This window comes from Pseudophryne corroboree, chromosome 12, assembly GCF_028390025.1.
Source record: "Pseudophryne corroboree isolate aPseCor3 chromosome 12, aPseCor3.hap2, whole genome shotgun sequence".
In the NCBI taxonomy this organism is placed as follows: Eukaryota; Metazoa; Chordata; class Amphibia; order Anura; family Myobatrachidae; genus Pseudophryne; species Pseudophryne corroboree.
The window spans coordinates 54,528,188-54,548,933 of NC_086455.1; the positions used below are offsets into that span (position 1 = coordinate 54,528,188).

Here is a 20,746-nt window from a genome sequence, read left to right on the forward strand (position 1 = left end):
CAATACCTGTCCAGTTTTTTGTTGAGGCGGGACGCCATCATATCCACCATTGGTTTTTCCCAACGGTTCACAATCATGTGGAAGACTTCTGGATGAAGTCCCCACTCTCCCGGGTGTAGATCGTGTCTGCTGAGGAAGTCTGCTTCCCAGTTGTCCACTCCCGGAATGAATACTGCTGACAGTGCTATCACATGATCTTCCGCCCAGCGAAGAATCCTTGCAGCTTCTGCCATTGCTGTCCTGCTTCTTGTGCCGCCCTGTGTTTACGTGGGCGACTGCCGTGATGTTGTCCGACTGGATCAACACCGGCTGACCCTGAAGCAGGGGTTTTGCCAGACTTAGAGCATTGTAAATCGCTCTTAGCTCCAGTATATTTATGTGAAGAGACATCTCCAGGCTTGACCATACTCCCTGGAAGTTTCTTCCCTGTGTGACCGCTCCCCAGCCTCTCAGACTGGCATCCGTGGTCACCAGGACCCAGTCCTGTATGCCGAATCTGCGGCCCTCTAACAGATGAGCACTCTGCAACCACCACAGAAGAGACACCCTTGTCCGTGGCGATAAGGTTATCCGCTGATGCATCTGCAGATGTGATCCGGACCATTTGTCCATCAGATCCCACTGAAAAGTTCGTGCGTGGAATCTGCCGAATGGAATCGCTTCGTAAGAAGCCACCATCTTTCCCAGGACTCTTGTGCATTGATGCACAGACACTTTTCCTGGTTTTAGGAGGTTCCTGACAAGTTCGGATAACTCCCTGGCTTTCTCCTCCGGAAGAAACACCTTTTTCTGAACAGTGTCCAGAATCATTCCCAGGAACAGCAGACGTGTCGTCGGGGTCAACTGAGATTTTGGAAAATTCAGAATCCACCCGTGTTGTTGCAGCACTAGTCGGGTTAGTGCTACTCCGTCCTCCAGCTGTTCTCTGGACCTTGCCCTTATCAGGAGATCGTCCAAGTAAGGGATAATTAATACGCCTCTTCTTCGCAGAAGAATCATCATTTCGGCCATTACCTTGGTAAAGACCCGAGGTGCCGTGGACAATCCAAACGGCAGCGTCTGAAACTGATAATGACAGTTTTGCACCACGAACCTGAGGTACCCTTGATGTGAAGGGCAAATTGGGACATGCAGGTAAGCATCCTTTATGTCCAGGGACACCATAAAGTCCCCTTCTTCCAGATTCGCTATCACTGCTCTGAGTGACTCCATCTTGAACTTGAATTTTTGTATGTACAGGTTCAAAGATTTCAGATTTAGAATAGGTCTTACCGAGCCGTCCGGCTTCGGTACCACAAATAGCGTGGAGTAATACCCCTTTCCCTGTTGTAGGAGGGGTACCTTGACTATCACCTGCTGAGAAAACAGCTTGTGAATGGCTTCCAATACCGTCGCCCTGTCTGAGGGAGACGTTGGCAAAGCAGACTTTAGGAACCTGCGAGGGGGAGACTTCTCGAATTCCAACCTGTAACCCTGAGATACTACCTGCAGGATCCAGGGGTCCACCTGTGAGCAAGCCCACTGTGCGCTGAAATTCTTGAGTCGACCCCCCACCGCTCCTGAGTCCGCTTGTAAGGCCCCAGCGTCATGCTGAGGGCTTTGCAGAACCCTGAGAGGGCTTCTGTTCCTGGGCAGGGGCTGCTTGCTGCCCTTTCTTACCCCTTCCTCTGCCCCGAGGCAGATATGACTGTCCTTTTGTCCGCTTGTTCTTATAGGACCGAAAGGACTGCGGCTGAAAAGACGGTGTCTTTTTCTGTTGGGAGGGGGTCTGAGGTAAAAAGGTGGATTTTCCGGCAGTTGCCGTGGCCACCAGATCCGATAGACCGACGCCAAATAATTCCTCCCCTTTATACGGCAATACTTCCATATGTCGTTTGGAATCCGCATCACCTGACCACTGTCGCGTCCATAAACTCCTTCTGGCAGATATGGACATCGCATTTACTCTCGATGCCAGAGTGCAAATATCTCTCTGAGCATCTCGCATATAAAGGAAAGCATCCTTTAATTGCTCTATAGTCAATAAAATACTGTCCCTATCCAGGGTATCAATATTTTCAGTCAGGGAATCCAACCAGACGACCCCAGCACTGCACATCCAGGCTGAGGCGATGGCTGGTCGCAGTATAACACCAGTATGTGTGTATATACTTTTTAGGGTAGTTTCCAGTCTCCTATCAGCTGGATCCCTGAGGGCGGCCGTATCAGGAGACGGTAACGCCACTTGTTTTGATAAGCGTGTGAGCGCCTTATCCACCCTAGGGGGCGTTTCCCAGCGCGCCCTAACCTCTGGCGGGAAAGGGTATAATGCTAATAACTTTTTTGAAATTAGCACTTTTCTATCTGGGTTAACCCACGCTTCATCACATACATCATTTAATTCCTCTGATTCAGGAAAAACTACAGGTAGTTTTTTCACCCCCCACATAATACCCCTTTTTGTGGTACTTGCAGTATCAGAGATATGCAAAGCCTCCTTCATTGCCGTGATCATATAACGTGTGGCCCTACTTGAAAATACGTTTGTTTCATCACCGTCGACACTAGATTCAGTGTTTGTGTCTGGGTCTGTGTCGACCGACTGAGGTAAAGGGCGCTTTACAGCCCCTGACGGTGTCTGAGACGCCTGGGCAGGTACTAACTGGTTTGCCGGCCGTCTCATGTCGTCAACTGATTTTTGTAATGTGCTGACATTATCACGTAATTCCATAAACAAAGCCATCCATTCCGGTGTCGACTCCCTGGGGGGTGACATCACCATTATCGGCAATTGCTCTGCCTCCACACCAACATCGTCCTCATACATGTCGACACACACGTACCGACACACAGCAGACACACAGGGAATGCTCTTATCGAAGACAGGACCCCACTAGCCCTTTGGGGAGACAGAGGGAGAGTTTGCCAGCACACACCCAAGCGCTATAATATATATGGGAACAACCTTATATAAGTGTTGTTCCTTATAGCAGCTTAAATATATCAAAATATCGCCAAAAAATGCCCCCCCTCTCTGTTTTACCCTGTTTCTGTAGTGCAGTGCAGGGGAGAGTCCTGGGAGCCTTCCTCACAGCGGAGCTGAGCAGGAAAATGGCGCTGTGTGCTGAGGAGAATAAGCCCCGCCCCCTATTTCGGCGGGCTTTTCTCCCGGAGTTTTAGATATCTGGCATGGGTTAAATACATACATATAGCCTCAATGGCTATATGTGATGTATTCTTTTGCCATAAAGGTATTAAATATTGCTGCCCAGGGCGCCCCCAGCAGCGCCCTGCACCCTCCGTGACTGCTTGGTGTGAAGTGTGTGACAACAATGGCGCACAGCTGCAGTGCTGTGCGCTACCTTCATGAAGACTGAAGAGCCTTCTGCCGCCTGTTTCCGGACCTTCAATCTTCAGCATCTGTAAGGGGGGTCGGCGGCGCGGCTCCGGGACGAACCCCAGGGTGAGACCTGTGTTCCGACTCCCTCTGGAGCTAATGGTGTCCAGTAGCCTAAGAATCCAATCCATCCTGCACGCAAGTGAGTTGAAATTCTCTCCCCTAAGTCCCTCGATGCAGTGAGCCTGTTGCCAGCAGGACTCACTGAAAATAAAAAACCTAAAAACTTTTTCTAAGCAGCTCTTTAGGAGAGCCACCTAGATTGCACCCTGCTCGGACGGGCACAAAAACCTAACTGAGGCTTGGAGGAGGGTCATAGGGGGAGGAGCCAGTACACACCACCTAATCCTAAAGCTTTATTTTTGTGCCCTGTCTCCTGCGGAGCCGCTATCCCCATGGTCCTGACGGAGTCCCCAGCATCCACTTAGGACGTTAGAGAAAAGTCGAAAACTGACGTCTTTTCGACAGACGGCAGCTTTCGACTTCAATTGAATATACCCCTAAGAACCCATGGAAGCCACATTTTTGGGGAAAATCCAGGGAGATTTTGAAAAGTAGATATATTTATTGAAACAACTATAAAAACGAACTAATACACCTTTCAGATTGAACTGCCGGGTCACACCCAGGCTTTTCTAGATGGCTCCAACTCAAATGTGACCCGGCTAAGACCCCTGTCAGACTGGAGGCAGGACCCGGCAACATCAACGTTCACATATGCAGTGCTGGCACTTGGAGAGGAGATCATCTCCCAGCATCGGCTCTTCTTATGCTGTAAACGCGTCCTAGGGCGCATCAGACCGGCTTACCCATTTACACAGCACCGCAACCCCGGTAGGTGCCAGGTTCGGGATCAGTACAAGATCCCGGCTGTCAGGAGACAGACGCCGGAAGCGGGCACAGCGCGTCCCCTTGTGGGCTCGCTGCACTCGCCACAGGGTTCTATTGCCCTCCAGGTGGTAGCGTGGACCACCACCCAAAAGGGGTAACCAGCCAGCGGTCAGGACTCCGACCGATGGTATTTCAGCTGGTGTCAGAATTCCGGCGTCGGTATCCTGACCGGTAGTAAATTGACTGCCCCCCCCAGGTTCAACCCTTTGACCTGGGTTATTTTTCCTGGCCCATTTCAGACTAATACCCCTTTCACATCGCACAAATAACCCGGTATCGACACGGCATATTGCCGTGTCGACACGGGTCAGTGTGCGATGTGAAAGCACTTTCCAAGAATTAGCGGGCCGTCTGACCCGGTAATTGAACCTGGTATAAAAGAAGGATTATACCCGGGTTGAATACCGGGTCAGGTGCAGTGCGAATGGGAGCCGCGTCGATGCGACACGGTTCCCATTCACAGCATAGGGAGAGGCGGCGCAGGAGATGAGCTCATCTCCCAGCGCCGCCTCCACCCCTGCTGCTATGGCAACAGACCCGGTATATTATCGGGTCGGAAAGCCAGCAGAGGGGAGCAAATGCCGGATGCCACCCGGTAAGGACACAATTATTTTACCGGGTGGGATCCGGCATTTGAGATCTGAATGCGGTATAAGCAAAACTCTGGTTGCTGCGCATTCACATGCAATAACCCAAAATATTTCTGCTAGTCTGAAAGGGGTATAAGATGCATGCTTAAAATAAGAATTTACTTACCGATAATTCTATTTCTCGGAGTCCGTAGTGGATGCTGGGGTTCCTGAAAGGACCATGGGGAATAGCGGCTCCGCAGGAGACAGGGCACAAAAGTAAAGCTTTTACAGGTCAGGTGGTGTGTACTGGCTCCTCCCCCTATGACCCTCCTCCAGACTCCAGTTAGGTACTGTGCCCGGACGAGCGTACACAATAAGGGAGGATTTTTGAATCCCGGGTAAGACTCATACCAGCCACACCAATCACACCGTACAACTTGTGATCTAAACCCAGTTAACAGTATGATAACAGAGGAGCCTCTGAAAGATGGCTTCCTAAACAATAACCCAAATTAGTTAACAATAACTATGTACAAGTATTGCAGATAATCCGCACTTGGGATGGGCGCCCAGCATCCACTACGGACTCCGAGAAATAGAATTATCGGTAAGTAAATTCTTATTTTCTCTATCGTCCTAAGTGGATGCTGGGGTTCCTGAAAGGACCATGGGGATTATACCAAAGCTCCCAAACGGGCGGGAGAGTGCGGATGACTCTGCAGCACCGAATGAGAGAACTCCAGGTCCTCCTTTGCCAGGGTATCAAATTTGTAAAATTTTACAAACGTGTTCTCCCCTGACCACGTAGCTGCTCGGCAGAGTTGTAATGCCGAGACCCCTCGGGCAGCCGCCCAAGATGAGCCCACCTTCCTTGTGGAATGGGCCTTAACAGATTTAGGCTGTGGCAGGCCTGCCACAGAATGTACAAGTTGAATTTTGTTCCAAATCCAACGAGCAATCGACTGCTTAGAAGCAGGTGCACCCAACTTGTTGGGTGCATACAGTATAAACAGCGAGTCAGATTTTCTGACTCCAGCCGTCCTTTAAATGTATATTTTTAAGGCTCTGACAACGTTCAACAACTTGGAGTCCTTCAAGTCGTCTGTAGCCGCAGGCACTACAATAGGCTGGTTCAGGTGAAACGCTGATACCACCTTAGGGAGAAGATGCGGACGCGTCCGCAGCTCTGCCCTATGTCGAATGGAAAATTAAATAAAGGCTTTTATAAGATAAAGCCGCCAGTTCAGATACTCTCCCGGCCGAAGCCAGGGTCAGTAACATAGTCACTTTCCATGTGAGATATTTTAAATCCACATTCTTTAGTGGTTCAAACCAATTGGATTTGAGGAAATCTAAAACTACATTTAGATCCCACGGTGCCACCTTAGGCACCACAGGAGGCTGTATATGCAGTACTCCTTTGATAAAAATCTGGACCTCAGGGACTGAGGCCAATTCTTTTTTGAAAGAATATTGATAGGGCCGAAATTTGAACCTTAATAGATCCCAATTTGAGACCCATAGACAATCCTGATTGCAGGAAATGTAGGAAACGACCCAGTTGAAATTCCTCCATCGGAGCACTCCGCTGGTCGCACCACTCAACATATTTTCGCCAATTACGGTGATAATGCTTCGCGGTGACTTCCTTCCTTGCCTTTATCAAGGTAGGAATGACTTCTTCTGGAATGCCTTTTCCTTTTAGGATCTGGCATTCAAACGCCATGCCGTCAAACGCAGCCGCGGTAAGTCTTGAAAAAGACAGGGACCCTGCTGCAGCAGGTCCCTTCTCAGAGGTAGAGGCCACGGATCGTCCGTGACCATCTCTTGAAGTTCCGGGTACCAAGTCCTTCTTGGCCAAACCGGAGCCACTAGTCTTACTCCTCTTTGCCGTATAATCCTCAATACCTTTGGTATGAGAGGCAGAAGAGGAAACACATATACCGACTGGTACACCCAAGGTGTTACCAGCGCGTCCACAGCTATTGCCTGCGGATCTCTTGACCTGGCGCAATACCTGTCCAGTGTTTTGTTGAGGCGAGACGCCATCATGTCCACCATTGGTTTTACCCAACGGTTTAATAGCATGTGGAAAACTTCTGGATGAAGTCCCCACTCTCCCGGGTGAAGGTCGTGTCTGCTGAGGAAGTCTGCTTCCCAGTTGTCCACGCCCGGGATGAATACTGCTGACAGTGCTATTACGTGATTCTCCGCCCAGCGAAGGATCCTGGCAGCTTCTGCCATTGCCCTCCTGCTTCTTGTGCCGCCCTGTCTGTTTACATGGGCGACTGTCGTGATGTTGTCCGACTGGATCAACACCGGTCTTCCTTGAAGCAGAGGTTCCGCCTGGCTTAGAGCATTGTAGATTGCTCTTAGTTCCAGAATGCTTATGTGAAGAGACTTTTTCAGGCTCGACCACACTCCCTGGAAATTTCTTCCCTGTGTGACTGCTCCCCAGCCTCTCAGGCTGGCATCCGTGGTCACCAGGATCCAATCCTGTATGCCGAATCTGCGGCCCTCCAATAGATGAGCCTCCTGCAACCACCACAGAAGGGATACCCTTGTCCTCGGCGACAGGGTTATCCGCAGGTGCATCTGAAGATGCGACCCTGACCATTTGTCCAACAGATCCCTTTGCATGGAATCTGCCGAAAGGGATTGCTTCGTAAGAAGCTACCATTTTTTCCCAGGACTCTTGTGCATTGATGTACAGACACCTTTCCTGGTTTTAGGAGGTTCCTGACCAGGTCAGATAACTCCTTGGCTTTTTCCTCGGGAAGAAAAACCTTTTTCTGAACTGTGTCCAGAATCATCCCCAGGAACAGCAGACGAGTTGTCGGCATTAATTGGGATTTTGGAATATTCAGAATCCATCCGTGCTGCTTTAGCACCTCTTGAGATAGTGCTAAACCCATCTCTAGCTGTTCTCTGGACCTTGCCCTTATTAGGAGATCGTCCAAGTATGGGATAATTAATACGCCTTTTCTTCGAAGAAGAAATATTATCTCGGCCATTACCTTTGTAAAGACCCGAGGTGCCGTGGACAAACCAAACGGCAGCGTCTGAAACTGATAGTGACAGTTTTGTACAACGAACCTGAGTTACCCCTGGTGTGAGGGGTAAATTGGAACGTGGAGATACGCATCCTTGATGTCCAAGGATACCATAAAGTCCCCTTCTTCCAGGTTCGCTATCACTGCTCTGAGTGACTCCATCTTGAACTTGAACTTCTTTATGTACAGGTTCAAGGACTTCAGATTTAGAATAGGCCTTACCGAACCATCCGGCTTCGGTACCACAAATAGAGTGGAATAATACCCCTTCCCTTGTTGTAGAAGAGGTACCTTGACTATCACCTGCTGCGAATACAGCTTGTGAATGGCTTCCAAAACCGTCTCCCTTTCGGAGGGGGACGTTGGTAAAGCAGACTTCAGGAAACGGCGAGGTGGCTCTGTCTCTAATTCCAACCCGTACCCCTGAGATATTATCTGCAGGATCCAGGGATTTACCTGCGAGTGAGCCCACTGCGCGCTGTAATTCTTGAGACGACCGCCTACCGCCCCCGAGTCCGCTTGCGAAGCCCCAGCGTCATGCTGAGGCTTTTGTAGAAGCCGGGGAGGGCTTCTGTTCCTGGGAAGGAGCTGCCTGTTGCTGTCTCTTCCCTCGTCCTCTGCCTCGTGGCAGATATGAATAGCCCTTTGCTCTCTTATTTTTGAAGGAACGAAAGGGCTGCGGTTGAAAAGTCGGTGCCTTTTTCTGTTGGGGAGTGACTTGAGGTAGAAAGGTGGATTTCCCGGCCGTAGCCGTGGCCACCAAATCCGATAGACCGACCCCAAATAACCCCTCTACGCATCGCCTGTCCACTGTCGTGTCCATAAAGCTCTTCTGGCCGAAATGGACATAGCACTTACCCGTGATGCCAGTGTGCAGATATCTCTCTGTGCATCACGCATATAAAGAAATGCATCCTTTATTTGTTCTAACGACAGTAAAATATTGTCCCTGTCCAGGGTATCAATATTTTCGATCAGGGACTCTGACCAAACTACCCCAGCACTGCACATCCAGGCAGTCGCAATAGCTGGTCGTAGTATAACACCTGCATGTGTGTATATACCTTTTTGGATATTTTCCATCCTCCTATCTGATGGATCTTTAAGTGCGGCCGTCTCAGGAGAGGGTAACGCCACTTGTTTTGATAAGCGTGTTAGCGCTTTGTCCACCCTAGGAGGTGTTTCCCAGCGCTCCCTACCTCTGGCGGGAAAGGGTATAAAGCCAATAACTTCTTGGAAATTAGCAGTTTTTTTTATCGGGGGCACCCCACGCTTCATCACACACGTCATTTAATTCTTCTGATTCGGGAAAAACTACTGGTAGTTTTTTCACACCCCACATAATACCCTGTTTAGTGGTACCTGTAGTATCAGCTAAATGTAACATCTCCTTTATTGCCAAAATCATATAGCGTGTGGCCCTTCTGGAAAATACGGTTGATTCGTCACCTTCACCACCGGGGTCAGTGCCTGTGTCTGGGTCTGTGTCGACCGACTGAGGCAAAGGGCGTTTTACAGCCCCTGACGGTGTTTGAGGCGCCTGGACAGGCACTAATTGAGTGTCCGGCCGCCTCATGTCGGCAAACGACTGCTTAAGCGAGTTGACGCTATCCCGTAATTCCACAAATAAGGCATCCATTCTGGTGTCGACCCCCTAGGAGGTGACATCCTCATATTTGGCAATTGCTCCGCCTCCACACCAATAACGTCCTCATACATGTCGACACACACGTACCGACACACAGCAGACACACAGGGAATGCTCTATACGAAGACAGGACCCACTAGCCCTTTGGGGAGACAGAGGGAGAGTCTGCCAGCACACACCAAAAAGCGCTATATATGACAGGGATAGCCTTATGATTAAGTGCTCCCTTATAGCTGCTTTTATATTAATATATATAGCCATTTATTATGCCCCCCCTCTCTGTTATACCCTGTTTCTGTAGTGCAGTGCAGGGGAGAGACCTGGGAGCCTTCCTGACCAGCGGAGCTGTGACAGAAAATGGCGCCGTGTGCTGAGATAGGCCCCGCCCCTTTTTCGGCGGGCTCGTCTCCCGCTATTTAGTACATTTAGGCAGGGGTAAATATCTCCATATAGCCTCTGGGGCTATATGTGAGGTATTTTTAGCCTTTTTAAAGGTTTTCATTTGCCTCCCAGGGCGCCCCCCCCCAGCGCCCTGCACCCTCAGTGACTGCCGTGTGAAGTGTGCTGAGAGGAAAATGGCGCACAGCTGCAGTGCTGTGCGCTACCTTTAGAAGACTGCAGGAGTCTTCAGCCGCCGATTCTGGACCTCTTCTTGCTTCAGCATCTGCGAGGGGGCCGGCGGCGCGGCTCCGGTGACCATCCAGGCTGTACCTGTGATCGTCCCTCTGGAGCTTCATGTCCAGTAGCCAAGAAGCCAATCCATCCTGCACGCAGGTGAGTTCACTTCTTCTCCCCTCTGTCCCTCGTTGCAGTGATCCTGTTGCCAGCAGGAATCACTGTAAAATAAAAAACCTAAGCTAAACTTTCTCTAAGCAGCTCTTTAGGAGAGCCACCTAGAATTGCACCCTTCTCGGCCGGGCACAAAAATCTAACTGGAGTCTGGAGGAGGGTCATAGGGGGAGGAGCCAGTACACACCACCTGACCTGTAAAAGCTTTACTTTTGTGCCCTGTCTCCTGCGGAGCCGCTATTCCCCATGGTCCTTTCAGGAACCCCAGCATCCACTTAGGACGATAGAGAAAATGCATCTAACCTATTTATATGGAATACAAAAACCTCTGTGGGATTGCTGCTTTAATATGGGGTAGAGTTCAAATGTAACTGGTCAGACCTTTAATGAAAATAATCTTTTCTAAAGTGCAACAAGTGTTACATATAACTGTACAAAGGGATAAAACAGGATACATAAGAGCAGACAGCATATAACTTCACATAATACAGTGTGCAGTTAACATAGTATGTAGACTGCAGAGAAAGAGAATCTGTGTTCATCAAAGTTTAAAATCAATAGAAAATGCAGTTCAAGGAATACAGGAGGAAGCAGATTTAATAAAAGTATAATCTATAATTAATAAAAAGAAAAAGTCTAACATTGTACAGACTGTTAAAACATTAATGAAACCTGTTGTGTGTCACAGTACGTTAGAGACTCTGTCCCTAGATAGGATACTAGGGATATTGTCCATATATTGTGTAGGCACCTGTATTTACTCTGGTGTATCCACTAATTATGATCCATAATTGCTCAGAAGCAAAAATCGCTAGATCTCTAAATACATAGGGGCAGCTTTATCAAAGACTGGAGAAGGGATAAAGTGGAAAGAGATAAAGTACCAACCAATCAGCTTCTGTCACTTTACAGGCTAGGTTTCAAAAATAACAGTTGGTAGCAGAATGGCCGGTACTCTCTTTCTCAGCCAGGATACATCTACCCCTTAATCCAGTGGTTCCAAAAAAAATTTTGAATCACGGTGCCATAAAAGTATCAGAATTTTTTTCACGGCACCACCAGCCAAAATACTCTTACGGAGAACTTCAGAAAGAAATCTTAAATTAAGTAAATAACGTATAAATGTCATCCTTGGGGTCAGTTGTGTAGTGGGGGACAATATTTGGTTCTGTTTGTCCACATATTTTATGATTGGCAGCCACCAGCACTGGTTCTCCCTATCACATTGACCATAAATAATTTAAATTAGCTCTGGACCACTAACCCTGCAAGTGCCCTGTGGCAGCTTCTTAATTGCATACCAGGAATATAGTCAACATTTACACACAACAAGCTCCATTAAGATTGTAACTTTATGTACGATAAAAGTTAAATGTTATCCTTTAGTAATCATTAACTACCAAAACTGTGCTCCACAATGCGCATCTCCTATAGCATGTCTGCATGAGAATGCATTTATCTATCATTAATCTCCATGATGCACAGTCCCACAGGATGCCTGATAAAGCACCCCACACATTATCTATGGGATGCGGGGAACATTGCACAGGAACCTATATCTCATGTGTCCTCCAACAGGGCTGCGCAGACACAGCATAACTCCTGCAGCGCTACAAGACAAGAGCTTCTGCAGCAGCTCAAGCCAACCAGACACCCGGGGACCCTCACTCACCGCTCCCGCCTGTTGTTTTCAAACAGCCGTTGGCCGGCCTCCCTGCGCTGAGCTCCGTCATCCGCTAATCCTCGCTGAGATTGGCCGCCCTCCTCCATATATCATCTCACAGCACCCAGTCACAGTCAGGCTCGATACTGCCTGGGTAACCCTCCCGGAAACACGTCACCCCAACTCCTGCGCTGCAGCACAGAAAGCGGCCATCTTAGATGAGGGCAACCGTGTTGTCTGTCAAGAGTTTACACGGTCACGACCAAAGGGGATGATGCTGTCCGATTGCGTGTTCCAGCTTGTTGGGAGCATGCACCTTCCTTTGGCCTGTGAGCAGTTCCCGTGTAGTCTGGTTTTACGATTTGCTTGCCCTGAAGAAAGATGGCCACTGCCTTGTCTTAAGTGTGAGAAAGAAAACAAAAAAAACAAACGCAGACGTCCTTGCTCCTCCCACTACCGTCGTGGTTCACATGGTTGTGACATCAACGGTCTAAAGTACGAGTTTAGGGTTGATGCTAGATTCAAGTGGCTGACCAGTGGGTCTCAATTCGGTCCTCAGGACCCCACACGGTTCACGTTTTCCATGTCACCCAGCAGCTGCACTGTGTATCACCAACTGTTACATTTAAAAAACAATCTACAGGTGACCTGCAAAACATGGACCGAGTTTGAGAACCTATGGTTTACACTCAAACCTATGCCCCTCTTGGTAGATGCTAGAATCAAGTGGGCTAAGGGACCTTTTCCGTAAGGGGGAGGAGTTACGACACAAGGGGGAGGAGCTAGGCCAGCGGGATAGTTCCTCTACTATCCACGCCACCAACTATTACCTTTAGTAATTAGGTGGTGAGCGAAGCGAGCCACCGTGCCCGAAGCGTGGCGAGCGAAGCGAGCCCGCGAGGGTACTTTTCGGGTACCCTGTTCGCCCGTAGCTCCTCCCCCTGGTGACGTAGCTCCTCCCCTCAATACGTCACAAGGTCCCTTCAGCCCCTCCGATATAGAACCAACCCTATGCTCTTGCTATCCGGCACTGAGATTGGCTGTCCGCCCTGCTTCGTCCAATCAGATTGGTCGCTGCACGTTCCCGGATATACGTCACCCAATGCTTGCGTTACAGCACAGGAAGTGGCCATCTTGGATGAGGGCGTCATGCTGTCCACCTGAGATTTACCGGTCATCAACATGCAGGAAGATACTGTCCGGGAGAGGGTTCCAGCTTGCTCGGGACACGCTGCTTATTTTGGCCGGCGAGCAGTCCCCGCTTAGTTTTGTTTTACAGTTTGCTTGCCCTGAGCAAAGATGGCCGCTGCCTTGTCTTGATCGTGAAGACAGGAAAAAAAAACCCCCCACACACAATGAAACTCCGCCCCGCTTCAAAAGAAGGGAAGGACGCTTAGACCGGGTTCATGTCATCCGTAGTAAGCGTGTGACACTATTTACACTCGATTTCTACATATCCTTCGATATCTGGATTTATCAGCTGTTATGGTGACTGGTATGTGACCCAGGTGCATGCTGCAGCTGTATTATATACAGGAGTGAGGGGGCTGCAGCACAAAGTTACTGTAAAGTTTCCCCTGCGGGTAATATATGTTATACAATTGCATATTTATACGGTGATGGTTACATTATGTGCTATTCCTCTTTTCTAGGAACCTTTCACCCTGCTTCCTGACTGCTGCTGTCATGCTTGTTGTGCCATCCTAGGACTGTGCCACTAATATATGATGGGTGGGACAAGACACTGACACAGGAGCTGCTGATTTATTCAGGTCGCCTATTGTTCTATTCCTACTCACTATTATTATGTTTTGGAAACCCCCTAATATTTAGAAAACAGGGATAGCCCATAAACTGGCATGCTGATTTTGCATTGTATGCCCTTTACTGTGCAGATAGATTATTCTGGACGTCACGCATGCTGCATTGTATTCCCTAACATGCTTGAAGCTTGCACTGTGTGTGTGTGTGTGTGTGTGTGTGTGTTGCATAATATCTCTTTAATCTGGGACACATGATTTACACTGGTTTTGTGACTGGCTAAATTCAAGCTGCGTTCCACATGCTTTTAATCAGCCATCGGAGTAATGCCACTACCATATGGTACTGCTTCAAAATTGTCATAGCTGTAATCGGGCCAGTGTCTTTGTGTTTCCTCATCTGTGAGCTAGTCTTGGGCATGTACAGTATTAACATCCAGTAAGCGAGCCAATATTTAAAAGTAGTTGTGATTTATTTGTTTTAATTGGGGGGAAAAAAACCCTGCTGATTGCCTGCGGTAGCATTTATATGTGTTTTGCTTTCATTGGGGGCGATTCAATTGTTTTTCGCGCTCCTGTCTAAAGTGTCATACAATATTTCATTGTTTGTGGCGTTGAGCGCCAATTACTTGTCATGCACAAATGCCTTGGGTGTAGGGGGTAATTCTGAGTTGATCGCAGCAGCAAGTTTGTTAGCAATTGGGCAAAACCATGTGCATTGCGGGGGGGGGGGGGGCAAATATAACATTTGCAGAGAGAGTTAGATTTGGGTGGGTTATTTTGTTTCTGTGCAGGGTAAATACTGGCTGCTTTATTTTTACACTGCAATTTAGATTTCATTTTGAACACGCCACACCCAAATTTAACTCTCTCTGCACATGTTACATCTGCCCCACCTGCAGTGCACATGGTTTTGCCCAACTGCTAACAAATTTGATGCTGCGATCAACTCAGAATTAGGCCCATAGATAGGTCAAGCGGCTAAACCTGTGCAAACTACTGAGCATCCTGCGTTTGGGTGCCCAGAAGCCCAACTTTGGTCGGATTTCCACTCGCCACCTCAAGTGAGTGAAAGCAGAAATAATGGACGGCCGCAGGGGCTAGCAATTTAATAGCGCACCAGGAGCTGCGGCTGGGATAAAACCATCAAATCCCCCCTCTTCCCCATTGACTATACTGCAAAAAAAGCGTAATGGAGCATGTTTAAAATAGGTCATGTAGCTCCTGTGGGCGACTGTTGTTACATGCACACAGCCAGAACAGAGTGCAACAGATACTTTGGCCATAAAGGGCTTGCCTTCAGAACACAGATAATGTACCACCAAAAAAAAAAAAAAAAATGTTAATGTCCAAAATATTATTATTCATAAGTTTTATGTATAATGTGCCACAAAGTGTCTCCACAAGATATACACCGCCATGTAGGTGTTGCGAGTCACCATGTAGGTGCTGTCCTTCAGATGTGCATATGCTGGTGCTATGTTATCCGGCATTTCAGGCAGGTAATTGCTATGCGTTTCTATAGGCAGGAGGCAAGAGGGTTCCATGGGGTCGATTAAATTCTCCGACAGTTGAATAGCGCCGGGAATTAGTTAAGTAGGCGAATGCCCGTTCTCCCGGACTTAACAGGTTGATTTGTCGGGAGAACGGGCATTCTCCGACTTAACTCCCCGCCACGATGCTGATTCCCGACAGAATCAGCCTCGCGCCGGCTGCGTGGCAGCACTTTTTTCGGATTTCCTCTCGCATCCCCTGGGGGTGAGAGAAGAATTCCCGACAATTGAGTGTCACTTGGCGCTGTATTGAATAGCACCGGGAGCTAATTCCTGGCGCTATTCAACTGTCGGAGAATTAAATCGACCCCCATGTGATCAACACTCATGTCAAATATCTCTTGGTTCTCATGAGCGCCTGAATCCTTCACTTCAGCAGGTGCATACACTTGTTGTTGTTAGTGGCTCTTTAATATTCACTAAACCCCAGTGCCTGCTGCTACCCCCATGCCCATAAGAGGAGACAGCCAGTCCTGGGAACCGGCACCTGTGCAATTGACGCTGCGGTGTGACTGTGCACGCGCAAACCCCAGCACTTAGAAGCCAGATTGGTCTGCGCCAAAAGGCAGTTGTGGCTTCCTGCCTTTTGTGTCTGTGACTGACAGGTAGGGCTTCCAATAGGAAGTCGCTGCCAGTGCAGTCATGGTCAGCATCTGGCTTCCCTGACCCTGAGCTGGGTGTCGGATTCTACCTATTGGTGGCAGCAGTCCTGCAGCCCATAGGTAAAATCCACCTATGACTAAACCTGTGTTTTAAAAGTGATTCCTTTTGACAGAGTTTTCCACCCAAACAAGCTATACACAATCTGGGTGCAGCAGCAGATGTGCAGGAAAAATGAAGTGGCTATTTGTGTTTTACGTTGCTGCTGCACGTATGCTAAACAGTAAAATATACATTTTGAGGGAAGTACCTGTGATACTGCAATATAACTTATTATTTTGTTTCTAGATGTTCAGAGGATTTGTATGGATTATTGATATGTATTGTGTAGCGCTGATACAGCTAAAAGATTATTGCTTTGTGTAACTCCTAATGTGTCAGTGCCTGATTTTCTGTATTTGTTTTTACATTTGCTGGATATTGTGTTTGCTCGCTAATCCTGATTAATGCACATTGCTGTTTGTAAAGTAGTCAGTAAATACGGCGGAGCCTCTCCCTTCTTATCCGCTCCAGTTTTCTGTACTTATAAAATTAGTATCAGCTTTACTACATGTGACATATTTTATCACCAGTGACCATGGAATATTGGTAGCGTTATTAATTGTTATGTGAATCTCTGTATTCTGCAGGGCTGTGCACATAGGGACATATAATTAGTGCATAGAGCAGGCATGTTCAAACTGCGGCCCTCCAGCTGTTGAGAAACTACACATCCCAGCATGCCCTGACACAGCTTCAGTATTCTCTGACAGCAAAACTGTGCTGGGGCATGCTGGGATATGTAGTTTCACAACAGCTGGAGGGCCGCAGTTTGGACATGCCTGGCATAGAGCATGCACATGCAGACCTTTAGCCACGCTAACATTTAACTACTTCTGCAAGACTTATTAAAAAACATGTCACAGACTTCTCTCTGAGGGGTGTATTTACTAAGGTGTGAGGTGTTTTTTTTTTTTTTTTTTTTTTTTAGCAATGGAGATATTGCTCATAGCAACCAATCAGCTTCCACTTAGCATTTATCTAGCTGCTTCCGAAGATAAAAAGTTAGAATCTGATTGGTTGCTATGAGCAACATCTCCACTTCTACAAATCTCACACTTTAGTAAATATATCCCTGAATATGAATGCTGAGGATTCTAGATGCATGTAGAAAAATGGTATTCGATTATTATATCTGGTGTGCATGTCACAAAACCTTTTGTTGATGTCAGTGGGCATTCCCTTTGTTGTAATTAACCCAACCCAGCACTTTTTTTTTTTTTTAAATTACATATTACACCTTAGTGGTGAAGTTTAAAGGAAAGTGTATTTTTACTGTAAGATACATCTGTATTGTGTTTATTGTAGCATCCTGCACCTGTCACAACCCACGCACCTCCTATTTCCTGCCTGGGGTGTCACGGAGCAGAGAGTGACATCCCAGGCAGGAAAGAGGAACTGCATGGGTTGTGACAGGTGCTAGAACAGGGGTGGGCAATTATTTCAACTGAGGGGCCATTCAACACTTTCCAATGAGTATTCGAGGGCCGCCATAGGCACGCGCCAAAAATATAGAGGTGTGGCTTCATGGGGAAGGGGCGTGACCACAAAATAATACAGATTCATATTAGGCTGCACAATAGTCTCTATTATTCAAATTACCCTGCACAGCAGCACCACTTACACACATTACTCCTGATGGAGCCCCTATCACACATTTCTCTATCGTCCTAAGTGGATGCTGGGGTTCCTGAAAGGACCATGGGGAATAGCGGCTCCGCAGGAGACAGGGCACAAAAGTAAAGCTTTTACAGGTCAGGTGGTGTGTACTGGCTCCTCCCCCTATGACCCTCCTCCAGACTCCAGTTAGATTTTTGTGCCCGGCCGAGAAGGGTGCAATTCTAGGTGGCTCTCATAAAGAGCTGCTTAGAGAGTTTAGCTTAGGTTTTTTATTTTACAGTGATTCCTGCTGGCAACAGGATCACTGCAACGAGGGACAGAGGGGAGAAGAAGTGAACTCACCTGCGTGCAGGATGGATTGGCTTCTTGGCTACTGGACATGAAGCTCCAGAGGGACGATCACAGGTACAGCCTGGATGGTCACCGGAGCCACGCCGCCGGCCCCCTCACAGATGCTGAAGCAAGAAGAGGTCCAGAATCGGCGGCTGAAGACTCCTGCAGTCTTCTTAAGGTAGCGCACAGCACTGCAGCTGTGCGCCATTTTACCTCTCAGCACACTTCACACGGCAGTCACTGAGGGTGCAGGGCGCTGGGAGGGGGGCGCCCTGGGAGGCAAATGAAAACCTTTAAAAAGGCTAAAAATACCTCACATATAGCCCAAGAGGCTATATGGAGATATTTACCCCTGCCTAAATGTACTAAATAGCGGGAGACGAGCCCGCCGAAAAAGGGGCGGGGCCTATCTCCTCAGCACACGGCGCCATTTTCTGTCACAGCTCCGCTGGTCAGGAAGGCTCCCAGGTCTCTCCCCTGCACTGCACTACAGAAACAGGGTATAACAGAGAGGGGGGGCAAAATAAATGGCAATATATATTAATATAAAAGCAGCTATAAGGGAGCACTTAATCATAAGGCTATCCCTGTCATATATAGCGCTTTTTGGTGTGTGCTGGCAGACTCTCCCTCTGTCTCCCCAAAGGGCTAGTGGGTCCTGTCTTCGTATAGAGCATTCCCTGTGTGTCTGCTGTGTGTCGGTACGTGTGTGTCGACATGTATGAGGACGTTATTGGTGTGGAGGCGGAGCAATTGCCAAATATGAGGATGTCACCTCCTAGGGGGTCGACACCAGAATGGATGCCTTTATTTGTGGAATTACGGGATAGCGTCAACTCGCTTAAGCAGTCGTTTGCCGACATGAGGCGGCCGGACACTCAATTAGTGCCTGTCCAGGCGCCTCAAACACCGTCAGGGGCTGTAAAACGCCCCTTGCCTCAGTCGGTCGACACAGACCCAGACACAGGCACTGATTCCGGTGGTGAAGGTGACGAATCAACCGTATTTTCCAGTAGGGCCACACGTTATATGATTTTGGCAATAAAGGAGATGTTACATTTAGCTGATACTACAGGTACCACTAAACAGGGTATTATGTGGGGTGTGAAAAAAACTACCAGTAGTTTTTACCGAATCAGAAGAATTAAATGACGTGTGTGATGAAGCGTGGGGTGCCCCGATAAAAAACTGCTAATTTCAAAGAAGTTATTGGCTTTATACCCTTTCCCGCCAGAGGTTAGGGAGCGCTGGGAAACACCTCCTAGGGTGGACAAAGCGCTAACACGCTTATCAAAACAAGTGGCGTTACCCTCTCCTGAGACGGCCGCACTTAAAGATCCATCAGATAGGAGGATGGAAAATATCCAAAAAGGTATATACACACATGCAGGTGTTATACTACGACCAGCTATTGCGACTGCCTGGATGTGCAGTGCTGGGGTAGTTTGGTCAGAGTCCCTGATCGAAAATATTGATACCCTGGACAGGGACAATATTTTACTGTCGTTAGAACAAATAAAGGATGCATTTCTTTATATGCGTGATGCACAGGGAGATATCTGCACACTGGCATCACGGGTAAGTGCTATGTCCATTTCGGCCAGAAGAGCTTTATGGACACGACAGTGGACAGGCGATGCGTAGAGGAGTTATTTGGGGTCGGTCTATCGGATTTGGTGGCCACGGCTACGGCCGGGAAATCCACCTTTCTACCTCAAGTCACTCCCCAACAGAAAAAGGCACCGACCTTTCAACCGCAGCCCTTTCGTTCCTTTAAAAATAAGAGAGCAAAGGGCTATTCATATCTGCCACGAGGCAGAGGACGAGGGAAGAGACAGCAACAGGCAGCTCCTTCCCTGGAACAGAAGCCCTCCCCGGCTTCTACAAAAGCCTCAGCATGACGCTGGGGCTTCGCAAGCGGACTCGGGGGCGGTAGGCGGTCGTCTCAAGAATTACAGCGCGCAGTGGGCTCACTCGCAGGTAAATCCCTGGATCCTGCAGATAATATCTCAGGGGTACAGGTTGAAATTAGAGACAGAGCCACCTCGCCGTTTCCTGAAGTCTGCTTTACCAACGTCCCCCTCAGAAAGGGAGACGGTTTTGGAAGCCATTCACAAGCTGTATTCTCAGCAGGTGATAGTCAAGGTACCTCTTCTACAACAAGGGAAGGGGTATTATTCCACTCTTTTTGTGGTACCGAAGCCGGATGGCTCGGTAAGGCCTATTCTAAATCTGAAGTCCTTGAACCTGTACATAAAGAAGTTCAAGTTCAAGATGGAGTCACTCAGAGCAGTGATAGCGAACCTGGAAGAAGGGGACTTTATGGTATCCTTGGACATCAAGGATGCGTATCTCCACGTTCCAATTACCCCTCACACCAGGGGTACCTCAGGTTCGTTGTACAAAACTGTCACTATCAGTTTCAGACGCTGCCGTTTGGTTTGTCCACGGCACCTCGGGTCTTTACAAAGGTAATGGCCGAGATAATATTTCTTCTTCGAAGAAAAGGCGTATTAATTATCCCATACTTGGACGATCTCCTAATAAGGGCAAGGTCCAGAGAACAGCTAGAGATGGGTTTAGCACTATCTCAAGAGGTGCTAAAGCAGCACGGATGGATTCTGAATATTCCAAAATCCCAATTAATGCCGACAACTCGTCTGCTGTTCCTGGGGATGATTCTGGACACAGTTCAGAAAAAGGTTTTTCTTCCCGAAGAAAAAGCCAAGGAGTTATCTGACCTGGTCAGGAACCTCCTAAAACCAGGAAAGGTGTCTGTACATCAATGC

At 48.2% G+C, this 20,746-nt stretch overlaps 2 protein-coding genes across 11 annotated transcripts in view; one reads left to right on the forward strand and one right to left on the reverse strand.

Annotated features, from left to right (window-relative positions):
* LOC134980629 (mis18-binding protein 1-like) overlaps positions 1-12,165 on the reverse strand; it is a 142,888-nt gene extending 130,723 nt beyond the window's left edge. For 4 of the 6 annotated variants that reach the window (XM_063947527.1, XM_063947529.1, XM_063947528.1 and 1 more), the window contains exon 1: positions 12,002-12,103. Coding sequence is in view for 2 of the 6 variants with exons in the window: in XM_063947531.1 (XP_063803601.1) it covers positions 12,002-12,062 (61 nt within the window). In the remaining 4 variants the exon portion in view is untranslated. Of the gene's footprint in view, positions 1-12,001 lie in introns of all 6 variants that reach the window. The other 2 variants (XM_063947531.1, XM_063947530.1) reach the window with 1 other exon arrangement.
* Positions 12,166-12,228: 63 nt separating this feature from the next.
* The window catches only part of LOC134980631 (uncharacterized), a 34,370-nt gene continuing 25,852 nt past the window's right edge, over positions 12,229-20,746 (forward strand). The window contains exons 1-2 of one of the 5 annotated variants that reach the window (XM_063947535.1): positions 12,229-12,321; positions 13,645-13,764. The gene's annotated coding sequence lies outside the window, so the exon portion shown is untranslated. Of the gene's footprint in view, positions 12,322-13,112; positions 13,576-13,644; positions 13,765-20,746 lie in introns of those variants that run through there. The other 4 variants (XM_063947533.1, XM_063947532.1, XM_063947534.1 and 1 more) reach the window with 4 other exon arrangements.